The sequence below is a fragment of the Mobula birostris genome, chromosome 1 (genome assembly GCF_030028105.1).
Source record: "Mobula birostris isolate sMobBir1 chromosome 1, sMobBir1.hap1, whole genome shotgun sequence".
Classification (NCBI taxonomy): Eukaryota; Metazoa; Chordata; class Chondrichthyes; order Myliobatiformes; family Myliobatidae; genus Mobula; species Mobula birostris.
The window spans coordinates 251,491,611-251,503,775 of record NC_092370.1 but is presented as its reverse complement, the minus strand read 5'-3'; the positions used below and the strand labels follow the sequence as shown (position 1 = coordinate 251,503,775).

Sequence of the window (12,165 nt, the reverse complement as noted above, 5' to 3'; positions counted from 1 at the left end):
TGACAAGACAAACCAGCCACCCACACTCACTCCCAAGGCTACTTATATTGCAAGCCCAAAGATGGGAATCAGGTGCCTTTGATTTAGTTAAACAAGGGACAACTGGAAGACCCGGAGACCTGAGTCCATGGACTGGACCGTGAACCGGAATGCGGACTTCACGGACCAGACCATTGCATACTGATGTTGAGTGCCAGGTTGTTGTTGTGACACCACTCCACTAGTTGGCTTATCTCGCTCCTGTATGCCCTCTCATTACCATCTGAGAGTTTATCAACAATGGTTGTATCATCAGCAAATTTATAGTTGGTATTGAGCTATGTCTGGCCACACAGTCATGGGGATATAGAGAGTAGAGCAGTGGGCTAAGCACACACCCCTGAGGTGCGCCAGTGTTGATCGTCAGCGAGGAGGATATGTTATCACCAATCCGCACAGACTGTGGTCTTCCGGTTAGGAAGTCGAGGAACCCTTTGCAGTGGGAGGTACAGAGGCCCAGGTTCTGCAACTTCTCAATCAGGACTGTGGGAATGATGGTATTAAATGCTGAGCTATAGAGCTATGGAGGTCGTGTTTCTCCAGACTCTCCAGAAATGTTCTCTCTGTGGCTGGCCTCTGCATACGAGAGGCGCTGGAGCTCCACTGAGCATCCTGACATAACTGCTTGTGTTGTCCAGGTGGTTTAAAGCCATGTGAAGAGCCATTGAGATTGCATCTGCCATTGACCCATTGTGGCGATAGGCAAATTGCAGTGGTTCCAGGTCCTTGCTGAGGCAGGAATTCAGTCTACTCATGACCAACCTCTCAAAGCATTTCATCACTGTAGATGTGAGTGCTACTGGGCGATAGTCATTAAGGCAGCTCACATTATCCTTCTTAGGCACTGGTATAATTGTTGCCTTTTTGAAGCAAGTGGAATTTCTGCCCCTAGCAGTAAGAGGTTGAAAACGCCCTTGAATACTCCCGCTAGTTGGTTGGCACAGGTTTTCAGGGCCTTACCAGGTACTCCATCGGGACCTTCCGCCTTGCGAGGGTTCACTCTCTTTAAAGACAGCCTAACATCGGCCTCTGAGACAGACATCACAGTGTCATCAGGTACAGCAGGAATCTTCACAGTTGTGGTTGTGTTCTCCCTTTCAAAGTGGGCATAGAAGCTGTTGAGTTCATCTGGTAGTGAAGCATTGCTGCCATTCATGGTATTGGGTTTCGCTATTCGCCCCACAGGCGATCTGCTTCCACACAAGAATTGCAGCAACCTTAACACCGATGCCGGAGCCTCTCATCAGTGGGGAGTCTGGTGCAGCCGATTCGCATGGACTCAATGGGATCTTGAGCAGGGGATGCTGTCCGATTTAAGATGTGGAACTGCGATGCATTGAGGCCAGGCTCAGGCTAGCCCTCTTTAACATCTTGAGGTAGTCCCACTGTCGCTCCGCCAGGCAATTATTGAGGTGGTTGGATTGAACAATCAAAGCCTCTGGGTCCACTCCAGCTCTCCCAAGGCAAGGACATCCTTTAGTTCACCCCGGAGTCAGTGCCGGTACAATGTGGCCAAGGCCTCCCCATTTCAGCAACTCTCTTCCGCCAGAGTCTGAAATTCAATCTAGTAGTCGACTGTTGACCGACTATTCTGATGCACCGTCATCAGACGGTCCGAGGCTCGGTTTGCTCTGGCGAGATGAATTCTTCCGAATCCGATCAAATCTCCGATCTTTGCTCCCAATGCACGGTAGTCCAGGCCAGGGCTCTCCCGGTCGGGATAGGGATCATGAAGGCCACTTTTCTGGGACCAGGATGGCTGGAGTTCAAACGCCAACGAACATTGAGCGAGGAAGCGTTGGCAGGAGCCGGGTCACGGCTCAATCTCTCTGGGGTCGGAAGATGGACTGGCTCGCGGAACGAATGACAGCCTCACCCGAGCGACACTGGCTTCCTCCTTGCAATAGTTGGCACCCGGCGACCTGGAGGTCGTTTTTCTCCAGACTCTCCAGAACTGTACTCTCTGTGGCTGGCCTCTGCATACGAGAGGTGCTGCAGCTCCACTGGGTCCATGTTGGCCTGAATCGTACTGTGACGAGAGCCCCAGGTCAGGATGGTTAGGACCCAAGCGCTGGAGTATCTGAGAGCGGAACTGTATGTTCCTGTCAGGATTAACGGCAAAGTGAATAGGAATAAGGAACCTTGGTTCTCAAGGGATATTGCAACTCTGATAAAGAAGGAGAGGGAGTTGTATGACATGTATAGGAAGCAGGGAGTAAATAAGGTGCTTGAGGAGTATAAAAAGTGCAAGAAAATATTTAAGAAAGAAATCAGGAGGGCTAAAAGAAGACATGAGGTTACCTTGGCAGTCAAAGTGAAGGATAATCCAAAGAGCTTTTACAGGTATATTAAGAGCAAAAGGATTGTAAGGGATAAAATTGGTCCTCTTGAAGATCAGAGTGGTCGGTTATGTGCGGAACCAAAAGAAATTGGGGAGATCTTAAATGGGTTTTTTGCATCTGTATTTACTAGGGAAACTGGCATAAAGTCTATGGAATTAAGGGAAACAAGTAGTGAGATCATGGAAACTGTACAGATTGAAAAGAAGGAGGTGCTTGCTATCTTGAGGCAAATTAAAGCGGACAAATTCTTATGCCCTCCCTCCTACACTCACTCTTTAGCCAAGTGTTAAACTGTATAATCTTCCTATTTCTGGCCTCACTAGCATGTGGCACATGTAACAATCCTGAGATCACAACCCTGGAGGTCCTGCCTTTTAACATAGCACTGAATTCCCTGAACTCCCTATGCAGAACCTCATCACTCAGCCCACCCACATCATTGGTACCTGATGGACTATGAGCTCTGGCTGTTCACTCTCCCAATTAAGAACTTGAGCCAAAATATCCCAGGCTCTAGCACCCAGGAGGCAACATTCCCTCTGGGAATCTCGGTCTTATCCACTGATCCTCCTGTCTGTACCCCTAACTAATGAATCCCCTGTCACCACAGCATGCTCCCCCCTTCCCTTCTGAGTCACAGAGCCAGACTCAGTGCCAGAGTCCTGTCTTTCCTCTGCTAGGTCATTCCCCTCCCCCCTGCAACACTATCCAAACCTGTAGTTGAGGGGGATGGCCACAGGGGTACTCTGCACTGGCTCCTTAACCTTAACCTTCTTCTCCTTCCCGGCTGCCACCCAGTTTCCTGTGTCCTGCACCTTGGGTGTAACTACTTCTCTATGAGTCCCATCCATCACCCCCTCAGCCTCCCGAATGATCCAGAGTTCATCCAGTTCCAGCTCCGGCTCCTTAATGTAGATTGTTAGAAGCTGCAGCCGGATGCACTTCTCACAGTTGTAGTTGTCAGAAACACAAGGTCTCCCTGCCTTCCCACATCCCGCAACAGGACCATTCAACTCTCCTGCCTGACTTCTTTACTGCTCCTAACTGAGCAGATATAAAGAAGGAAAAACTGTAGGGGAGAAAAAATACTCAAGCTACAGCTTATTTTTTTGCCTTCTCTCATTCAAGCCTCCTCCTTGCTGAAGCCTCAACCCTCCACTCTAACTCTGACCACTCCAATGATGGCCGCTCCGCTTGCCCCTGACTTTCTTTAATTTGTTTCCGTCAATCAATCCCAAACATTGATGGACAGCTGCTCAAAGCACCAAATTGCTGCAGTCTCTTCTACTCAATGGGGAAACCTGAGTGAACTATATCTTCTCAGGTTTCCAATTCCTGATTTAGCACTGCTCAAAGCTGCAAACTGCTGCAAGTCGCTGCCTTTTCTACTCGATATGTACTGTACTGTGCACCTTGGTCTGGAGGAATGTTGCTTCATTTGGCAGTATGTGTGTAGACGAACCACAGCCACCACTCGCTCGTGTCCACACTGCACCAGAATATGTGGATCCTCAATTAGCCTCGACAGCCACGTGAGGAACCACCAACAGACAACTCCTCAGGTAAACATCACACTCAGCTCGAGTGACCACCCTATTACTAATATATGTGTGTGGTTGAATGATAATAAACTGAACTTTAACTTGAACTTCAAATTGAAGAGACCGTCTGAGAACTTGAACAGAACTTGCATCGGGAGAGAATTTTGTAAGGTTAATTTGAGCATGTTTGAATATTAGAGTTTTATTCAAAGTTAAAAGACTGCTGAAGAAAGGAAATTGGAAAACGGAACGGTGCTGGCTGGAAAGAGTTGAGGAAGAGGTCGGGAGGAGTTTGACTGGATGGAGTCTGATGCTTCTGGGTATTTGCCGTTGTCATGTTTGCATAATACAGGCCTGAAACTGATCTGGATCAGAGCGGGAAAAGATAATTGAGTGTGACACACAACTATCGGAGCCTTTACCCACGGCTGAGATACTCGAGTGCCCACGAGGGCGCATTGTCAGATCGAATCCATGCAAAAATCAAGGTTGTTTAATGTCATTTCCAGCCCACAAGTGCAGCGCTGCCTCTAATTTGTTTTTTCTAAAAATGCGCGGACCGACAATTGCTCTGAGCAAGAAATGGTTACATGGCCTGAAAACTGCGTTGCACTTTAATAAAATAATAAATAAAATCCCGGCTGCACGAAAACAAAGTCTATGTGCATGGGAGCACTTGAGTTACTGCATGACCGCGCACCCGCGCAGCTTAGATGCGAATCTTCACCAGTGTAAGGGAGAAAAGACACACACACACACACACACACACACACACACACACACACACACACACACTCACACTCACATTCACATTCACACACACAAACACATGCGCACACACACACACACAAAAACTCACACAAACACACACAGGCTCTCGCGCACACATACACACTCACACACAAGCACACACACACTCACATTGACACAAACATAACAAACGCGCGCACAAGCAAACACGCACAAACACATACACAAACACACACATGCTCGCGTACACACATACTCTTTCACACACATACACACATGCACACTCGCACGCACACACATTCTCTCTTTCACACACATACACGTTCACACACACAAACATACACAAACTCACACACACTGACACACACACACGCAAACACATACGCACACTGACAAACACACACACACACATAAACAATAAGATAAAGAACTCAATAATAAAAACACAATAAATATAACATATTATACAGTTTATATGCACATATTGATTATATGTCCATAAAGTGACGCTAGGCAAAGCACTGTCTGCAGAGTAATGAGACAATCATTTTGATGAAAGCGAAATTTTTAACTTTATTCTCATCCCTAAAGTTAGAGCACCAAACAAAACTTTGCATTCTATGGAGGCATTGGGATGTACTACCAATGTGAAAATCTGTATAAAAGTTCCATCAAATAGAATTTCCCAGCCCTGTTAATTATCCACAATTATTAATTTTAATAATAATAACCTATTTATAGAGCATTTTCCACACAGACGATGGAATTCAAAGTATTTTACAACGGGATAAAGTGCAAACATGAAAATTAAAAGAAGACAAAAAGATGTTGGTTAAAAGCAAGGTTAAATAAATAGGTTTTGATCTGATGTTTAAAAGTGTTAATTGAGTCTACATCCCTTATAGTTCTAGATGTTGAATTCCACAGTTTGGGGCGTAGTTCAGAAAAGCTGACATGCCAATTATCTTTTGAAGGAGATTGTTGAAATTTAAGAGACCGGTGGAAGAAGACGTGAGAGTTCGAGCAGGATCATAAAACAAAAACAATCTGTGATGTACTCCAGTCCCAGACCATTGAGAGCTTTAAAAGCAAGTAAATTAATTTTTAAATCAGTTCTAAAAGATGCAGGAAGCCAATGTCGATTAGTTAGGACAGCACTGAGATGTTCGCTCATCTGAATAAAGTGAGTTCGAATAATTTCAGCGTTGAATGTGATACTCAAAATTTCCGCACACTTTAAGACCTGGTAGCAGACGAGTGGACAACTGAATGGACGGTCTCAGTGGTCCTGCCTCTCTGGGACTGATTGCCAAATCACACAGCCCTCGTCAGCTTGGCGCTGACCGTGAGAAATCCAAGTCACAGTTTGAACCGCAGAGCGCCCACAGAAAAAGCAAAGACATGTCGGGAGTTCTCCGTGGGCCGTGTGGCTGCCGCTTGTCCGTGATGCAGTCTTTAATGCAAAAGGCGAACATTCACGTGAAACCGCCAAAAGAGAAAATCGGCCCTTTGGTAAGTTTGTAGCCACGGCACAGCCACGACTTCTCCAGTGAGTGCAACCTGATGACCGTCACGTACATCCAACAGAGTGGAAAAATTTGAATTTAGAAAAAAAAACTTTATTTTCAAAATTACTCAAAAATAGTGCTGCCCGAAGACCTGATTTTGTAAAATCCGAATTCGGAGTTACGAGCTCATCAAAGGTGACGGGAGAGGCAGGAGAGTGGGGGTTGAGAGGGAGAATGAATTAATCATGATGGATGGTGAAGCAGTCTCGATGGGCCGAATAGCCTAAATCTGCTCTTATGTTTCATGGTCTGATGGTCGCACGGAAATTTAGAGTTTTGCACACTTTATAAAAACTAAATGAACTTTGAAATCCACACTGTTACTTTGCTCGCTTTTTAACGGGTCTCTCTGGAATATATTTTTCCTTGCCTTACTTCATCAATGTATGTTGTTAAAACTGCTATTTATATAATTTATTCTCCTTTTCTTAAGGCAAAAATTGGGTTGCTAATGTTTTTGCCCCCTCTCTGTAAAATTTTAACACTTGACAGATTTTTTTTGGCACTGCACGGATTTCGGCATCTATAAAATGGTAACGCAGTGTTTCTCTCTGTTTCTTTGTGTGGTTTTTACAGAAGACAGTTCTGTGTCTGTCGGTTTTCGCATTGAGCCTGTTTGGACCAGCGGGTTGGATTCTGCATCGCCTGCCGGAATACCGTAAAAGAAATTAAAAGGAACAGGGAGGTTTTGTGGTCGACTGCATTCAGACCCCGGTTATATTTAGAATCTGAGGTTGAAAGAACATTTCGGGGATAACAATGTGCTCTCTGTTGCTGTAGTCTTTATCCCAGCTGTCTCCCGTGCCTTACAACGCGGGGAAGCGTTCCTTGCTGTTTCTGCATGTTAAATAAAAACATCCGTCAAGAGCTACGACAACCTTAGTCAGCCTTGTTTATTTATAAATTTTAATTTGCAGGCACTGCACCGGAGACTTCAACCTACTCAATCAGAACTAGATTTACTATCATCGGCATGTGTCGTGAAATTTGTTAACTTTATGAGCAGTATAATAGAACATGGAATAGTACAGCACAGTACAGGCCCTTCGGCCCACCATGTTGTGCCAACCCTCAACCCTGCCTCCCATATAAGCCCCCACCTTAAATTCCTCCATATACCTGTCTAGTAGTCTCTTAAACTTCATGAGTGTATCTGCCTCCACCACTGACTCAGGTAGTGCATTCCATGCACCAACCCACTCTCTGAGTAAAAAAGCTTCCTCTAATATCCTCCTTGAATTTCCCACCCCTTACCTTAAAGCCATGTCCTCTTGTATTAAGCAGTGGTGCCCTGGGGAAGAGGCGCTGGCTATCCACTCTATCTATCCCTCTTATTATCTTGTACACCTCTATCACGTCTCCTCTCATCCTCCCTCTCTCCAAAGAGTAAAGCCCTAATGAAATACATGACAAATAATTGAGAAAAAACTGAGTTATATTAAATACATACAGTATGTCTATTAAATAGTTAAGTTATAAAGCGTAGTACAAAATAACAGAAATAAAAAGTATTGAGGTAGTGTTCACGGGTTCAATGTCTATTCAGAAATCAGATCCTGAAACATTGAGTGTGTGCCTTCAAGGTTCTGTACCTCCTTCCCGACGGTATCATTGTGAATAGGGCATGTCCTGGCTGGTGGGGATCCTTAACGGTGGACGCCTCTTTCCTAAGCCTCATATTGCGCTCTTTGGAGCAGCATAGTTGTCTTAGTCTAAAAGTTCACCTCTGTTCAGCCAAGATGTCTTGCACACTACAGAGTCCAACTTAGATACTATTGTAGCACTGTAAGGTTTACTGCTGAAGTAATGGTTTATCTGTAGCAGCAATGTTTGGGTTATGGCTGGAGATAACAGGACTATGGGATGCATGTTAGCCAATCAGTATTATGTTGCCCTGTCTTGTGAATCTGGAAGCAGTTGATTTTGCGGGCTTTTGCCAGAGAGGGGGAGAGATGAAGAGAGAAGATGCGAATGGAGAGATTTGGTAGACCGCCAGACTGTCTGGACTCGGAGCGAGGGTCCGAAGGGTAGCAACGATCGGAGGTTGATGGGGACCGATCAGTCTATGAGTGAGCTCCAACTTTGCGCACAGACTGTTACTAAGATTTGGCCCTTTTTAATATATATTTCATTCCTTTACTAACCATACAGTCAAAGTAAGAGTTACAAAGTTTAATTGTTTAATTGCACATTGTGTACTGTTTGGTATTTTGGGGTACTGATTTGTAACAGGGGACACATCGCACAGCGTCCACCCAAACAAGAGTTCTTAAGTTTGGCCGGGCTGGGGGTTATCACCCCTTATATTAAGCTGCGAGGCGAAGCAAGTATCACACTATGATCCCACCTAGATCCTAGTTGATCCATATCATATTTCTTCTGGCGTCCCTCTTCTTTCCCTTTCTCCCATGGTCCACTTTCCTCTCCTATTAGATTCCTTTTTCTCCAGCCCTTTACCTTTTCCACCCATCACCTCCCACTTGTGCCGTTCCTCCTTCTCTTTCTCCCATGGTGACTCTCCTTACCTGTCAGATTCTTTCGTCTCCAGCCTCTTACCTTTTCTGCCTTTCACATCTCCCAGCTTCTTACTTTATCCCCCCATCCACCTGGCTTCACCTATCCCCTCGAGCTCGTCCACCTTCCCCCTGGGCACTTCTGTTCCGGCTTCCTCCCCTTTCCTCTCCAGTCCTGATGAAGGATCTTGGCTCAAAATGTAGAAGCTGCCTGATCTGCTGAGTTCTTCCAGCATTTTCATAACTTCCATAAACTGTCAGAGGTTACAGCGGGACATTGATAGGATGCAAAACTGGGCTGAGAAGTGGCAGATGGAGTTCAACCCAGATAAGTGTGAGGTGGTTCATTTTGGTTGGGCAAATATGATGGCAGAATACAGTATTAATGGTAAGACTCCTGGCAGTGTGGAGGATCAGAGGGATCTTGGGGTCCGAGTCCATAGGACACTCAAAGCTGCTGCGTAGGTTGACTCTGGTTAAGAAGGCATACGGTGCATTGGCCTTCATCAATCATAGAATTTAGGAGCCGAGAGGTAATGTTGCAGCTATACAGGACCCTGGTCAGACCCCACTTGGAGTACTGTGCTCAGTTCTGGTCGCCTCACTACAGGAAGGATGTGTAAACCATAGAAAGGGTGCAGAGGAGATTTACAAGGATGTTGCTTGGATTGGGGAGCATGTCTTCTGAGAATAGGTTGAGTGAACTCAGCCTTTTCTCCTTGGAGCGACGGAGGATGAGAGGTGACCTGATAGAGGTGTATAAGATGATGAGAGGCATTGATCGTGTGGATAGTCAGAGGCTTTTTCCCAGGGCTGAAATGGTTGCCACAAGAGGACACAGGTTTAAGGTGCTGGGGAGTAGGTACAGAGGAGATGTCAGGGGTAAGTGTTTTACTCAGACAGTGGTGAGTGCGTGGAATGGGCTGCTGGCAATGGTGGTGGAGGCGGATACGATAGGGTCTTTTAAGAGACTCCTGGATAGGTACATGGAGCTTAGAAAAATAGAGGGCTAAAGGTAAGTCTAGTAATTTCTAAGGTAGGGACATGTTCAGCACAATTCTGTGGGCTGAAGGGCCTGTATTGTGCTGTAGGTTTTCTATGTTTCTGTTTTGAGTGTATTGCTTTGGATTTCCAGCATCTGCAGAATCTCATGTTCATATTTCAGATTCATTTATTTATCACACATACATTGAGAAGTGAGGTGAAATGTTTCATTTGCATCAACAACCAACGCAGCCGGTGATACTCTGGGGCAGACACAAGTGTCGGCGTACGTTCAGCGGGGAAAGGTAACGTCAGACAGAGCAACGGTCGGGGAGATGGATGGCCAATCCTGTAGCCACGAAAGAGACGCCAGGGTAACGTGTCGCCTCCTGGATGCTCGGGTTCAGGACGTCTCAGAGCAACTGCAGAAAGTTCTCCAGAGGGCGTGTCAGCATCTAGAGGTTGTAGTGCACATTAGCACCAATGACATAGGTGGAAAGAGGAAGAGGTCCTGCACAGTGAGTTCAAGGAGTTAGGCAAGAGGCTGAAGAGCAGGACCTCCAAGATAGTAATCTCTGGATTACTCCCACTGACACATGCTGGTCAGGGCAGGAACAGGATGATTTGGCAGATGAAAGAGTGGCTAAGGAACTGGTGCAGGGGCCAGGGATTCGGATTTCTGAATCATTGGGATCTCTTCTGGGGAAGGTGTGACCTGTACAAAAGGGACAGGTTACCCCTGAGTCTGAGGGGAACCAATATCCTTGCAGGCAGGTTTGCTAGAGCTGTTGGGGAGGGTTTAAACTAAATTGGCAGAGAGATGGGAACCAGAGTGATAGGCCTGAGGATGGGGCCGTTGATAAACAACTAGGTAGATAGATAGATAGATACTTTATTGATCTCAAAGAAAATTACAGTGTCACAGTAGCATTACAAGTGCACAGAGGTACAAATATTGGAAGAGAAGTAAGAAAGAATAAAAGAAATAAGTTACTGTACCTCAAGCAGTCTAACAGGAGGAGGTCATCACTTTCCCCGGCTATAGGTTGACTCATTATAGAGCCTAATGGCCGAGGGTAAGAATGACCTCATACTCTTTGGAGCAGCACAGTTGTCTTAGTCTATTACTAAAAGTGCTCTTCTGTTCAGACAAGATGGCATGCAGAGGGTGAGAAACATTGTCCAGGATTGCCAAGGTTTTCTGTAGGGTACTTTGTTCCACATCAGCCTCCAGTGTGTCCAGTTTGACTCTTGTAACAATTCCATCTTTTCTAATCAGTTTATTGAGCCTGTTGGCATCACCCATGTTGATGCCATTGACCCCGCCCACCACTGCATAGAAGATTGTATTGGTGACAACAGACTGGTAAAAAATGTAAAGGAGAGGCCTGCATACTCCAAAGGACCTCAATCTCCTCTGGAAGTAGAGATGACTCTGGCCATTCTTGTACACCGTCTCAATATTGGTGCTTCACTGAAGTCTGTCATCCAGGTGCACCCCCAGGTACTTGTAGGTCCTCACCACATCCACGTCCTCACTATCAGTAGTAACAGGGAGCAGTGCAGGCTTAGTCTTCCTAAAGTCCGTCACCATCTCCTTTGTCTTACTGATGTTGATGCAGTGTATAGTGAGACTGTGAGTAAGGACAGGCAGATAATAGGACAGAATTGTAGTCAGTGGGATGCTTTGCCATATAACAGATTAAATTGAAAAGGGTGGTGAATGCAAGACTGAAGATGTAATATTTTAATGCACGCACTATAGGGAATAAGGTAGATGATCTCGTAGCGCAATTAGAGTTTGGCAGATATGATGTTATCAGCATCACTGAGTCATGGCTGAAAGAAAATTATAGTTGGGAGCTTAATATCCAAGGATACACATTGTATTGAAAGGACAGGCAGGTAGGCAGAGGGGGTGGTGTGGCTCTGTTGGCAAAAAGTGAAATCAAATCCTTAGAAAGAGGTGATATAGGATCAGAAGATGTAGAATCCTTGTGGGTAGAGATGAGACATTTTAAGGGTAAAGAGACCCTGATGGGAGTTATATACAGATTTCAAACAGCAGTAAAGATGAGGGCTACAAATTACAATGGGATATAGAAAAGGCATAAATATAGGCAATGTTACAATAATTATGGGGGATTTCAATTTGTAAGTAGATTGGGAAAATCAGGTTGGTGCTGGATCCCAAGAATGGGAATTTGTAGAGTGCCTATGAAATGGATTCTTAGAGCAGCTTGTGGTTGACCCCACTTAGGGGAAGACTATACTGGATTGGGTGTTAGTAATAACCCCGATTTGATTGGTGAGCTTAAGGTAAAGGAACCCTCAGGAGTCAGTGATCATAATACGATAGAATTCACCCTGCAGTTTGAGAGGATGAAGACAAAGTCTGATGTGTCTGTACTACAGTGGAGTAAAAGAA

At 45.4% G+C, this 12,165-nt stretch overlaps 1 protein-coding gene across 1 annotated transcript; it reads left to right on the top strand.

Annotated features, from left to right (window-relative positions):
- The first annotated feature begins 5,937 nt into the window (after positions 1 to 5,937).
- On the top strand, positions 5,938 to 7,106 carry LOC140187034 (cytochrome c oxidase subunit 8A, mitochondrial). The gene is made up of 2 exons (XM_072241949.1): positions 5,938 to 6,184; positions 6,817 to 7,106. The coding sequence occupies exons 1-2, from the start codon at positions 5,942 to 5,944 to the stop codon at positions 6,910 to 6,912; spliced, it is 339 nt and encodes a 112-aa protein (XP_072098050.1). The 5' UTR covers positions 5,938 to 5,941; the 3' UTR covers positions 6,913 to 7,106.
- Positions 7,107 to 12,165: the final 5,059 nt, after the last annotated feature.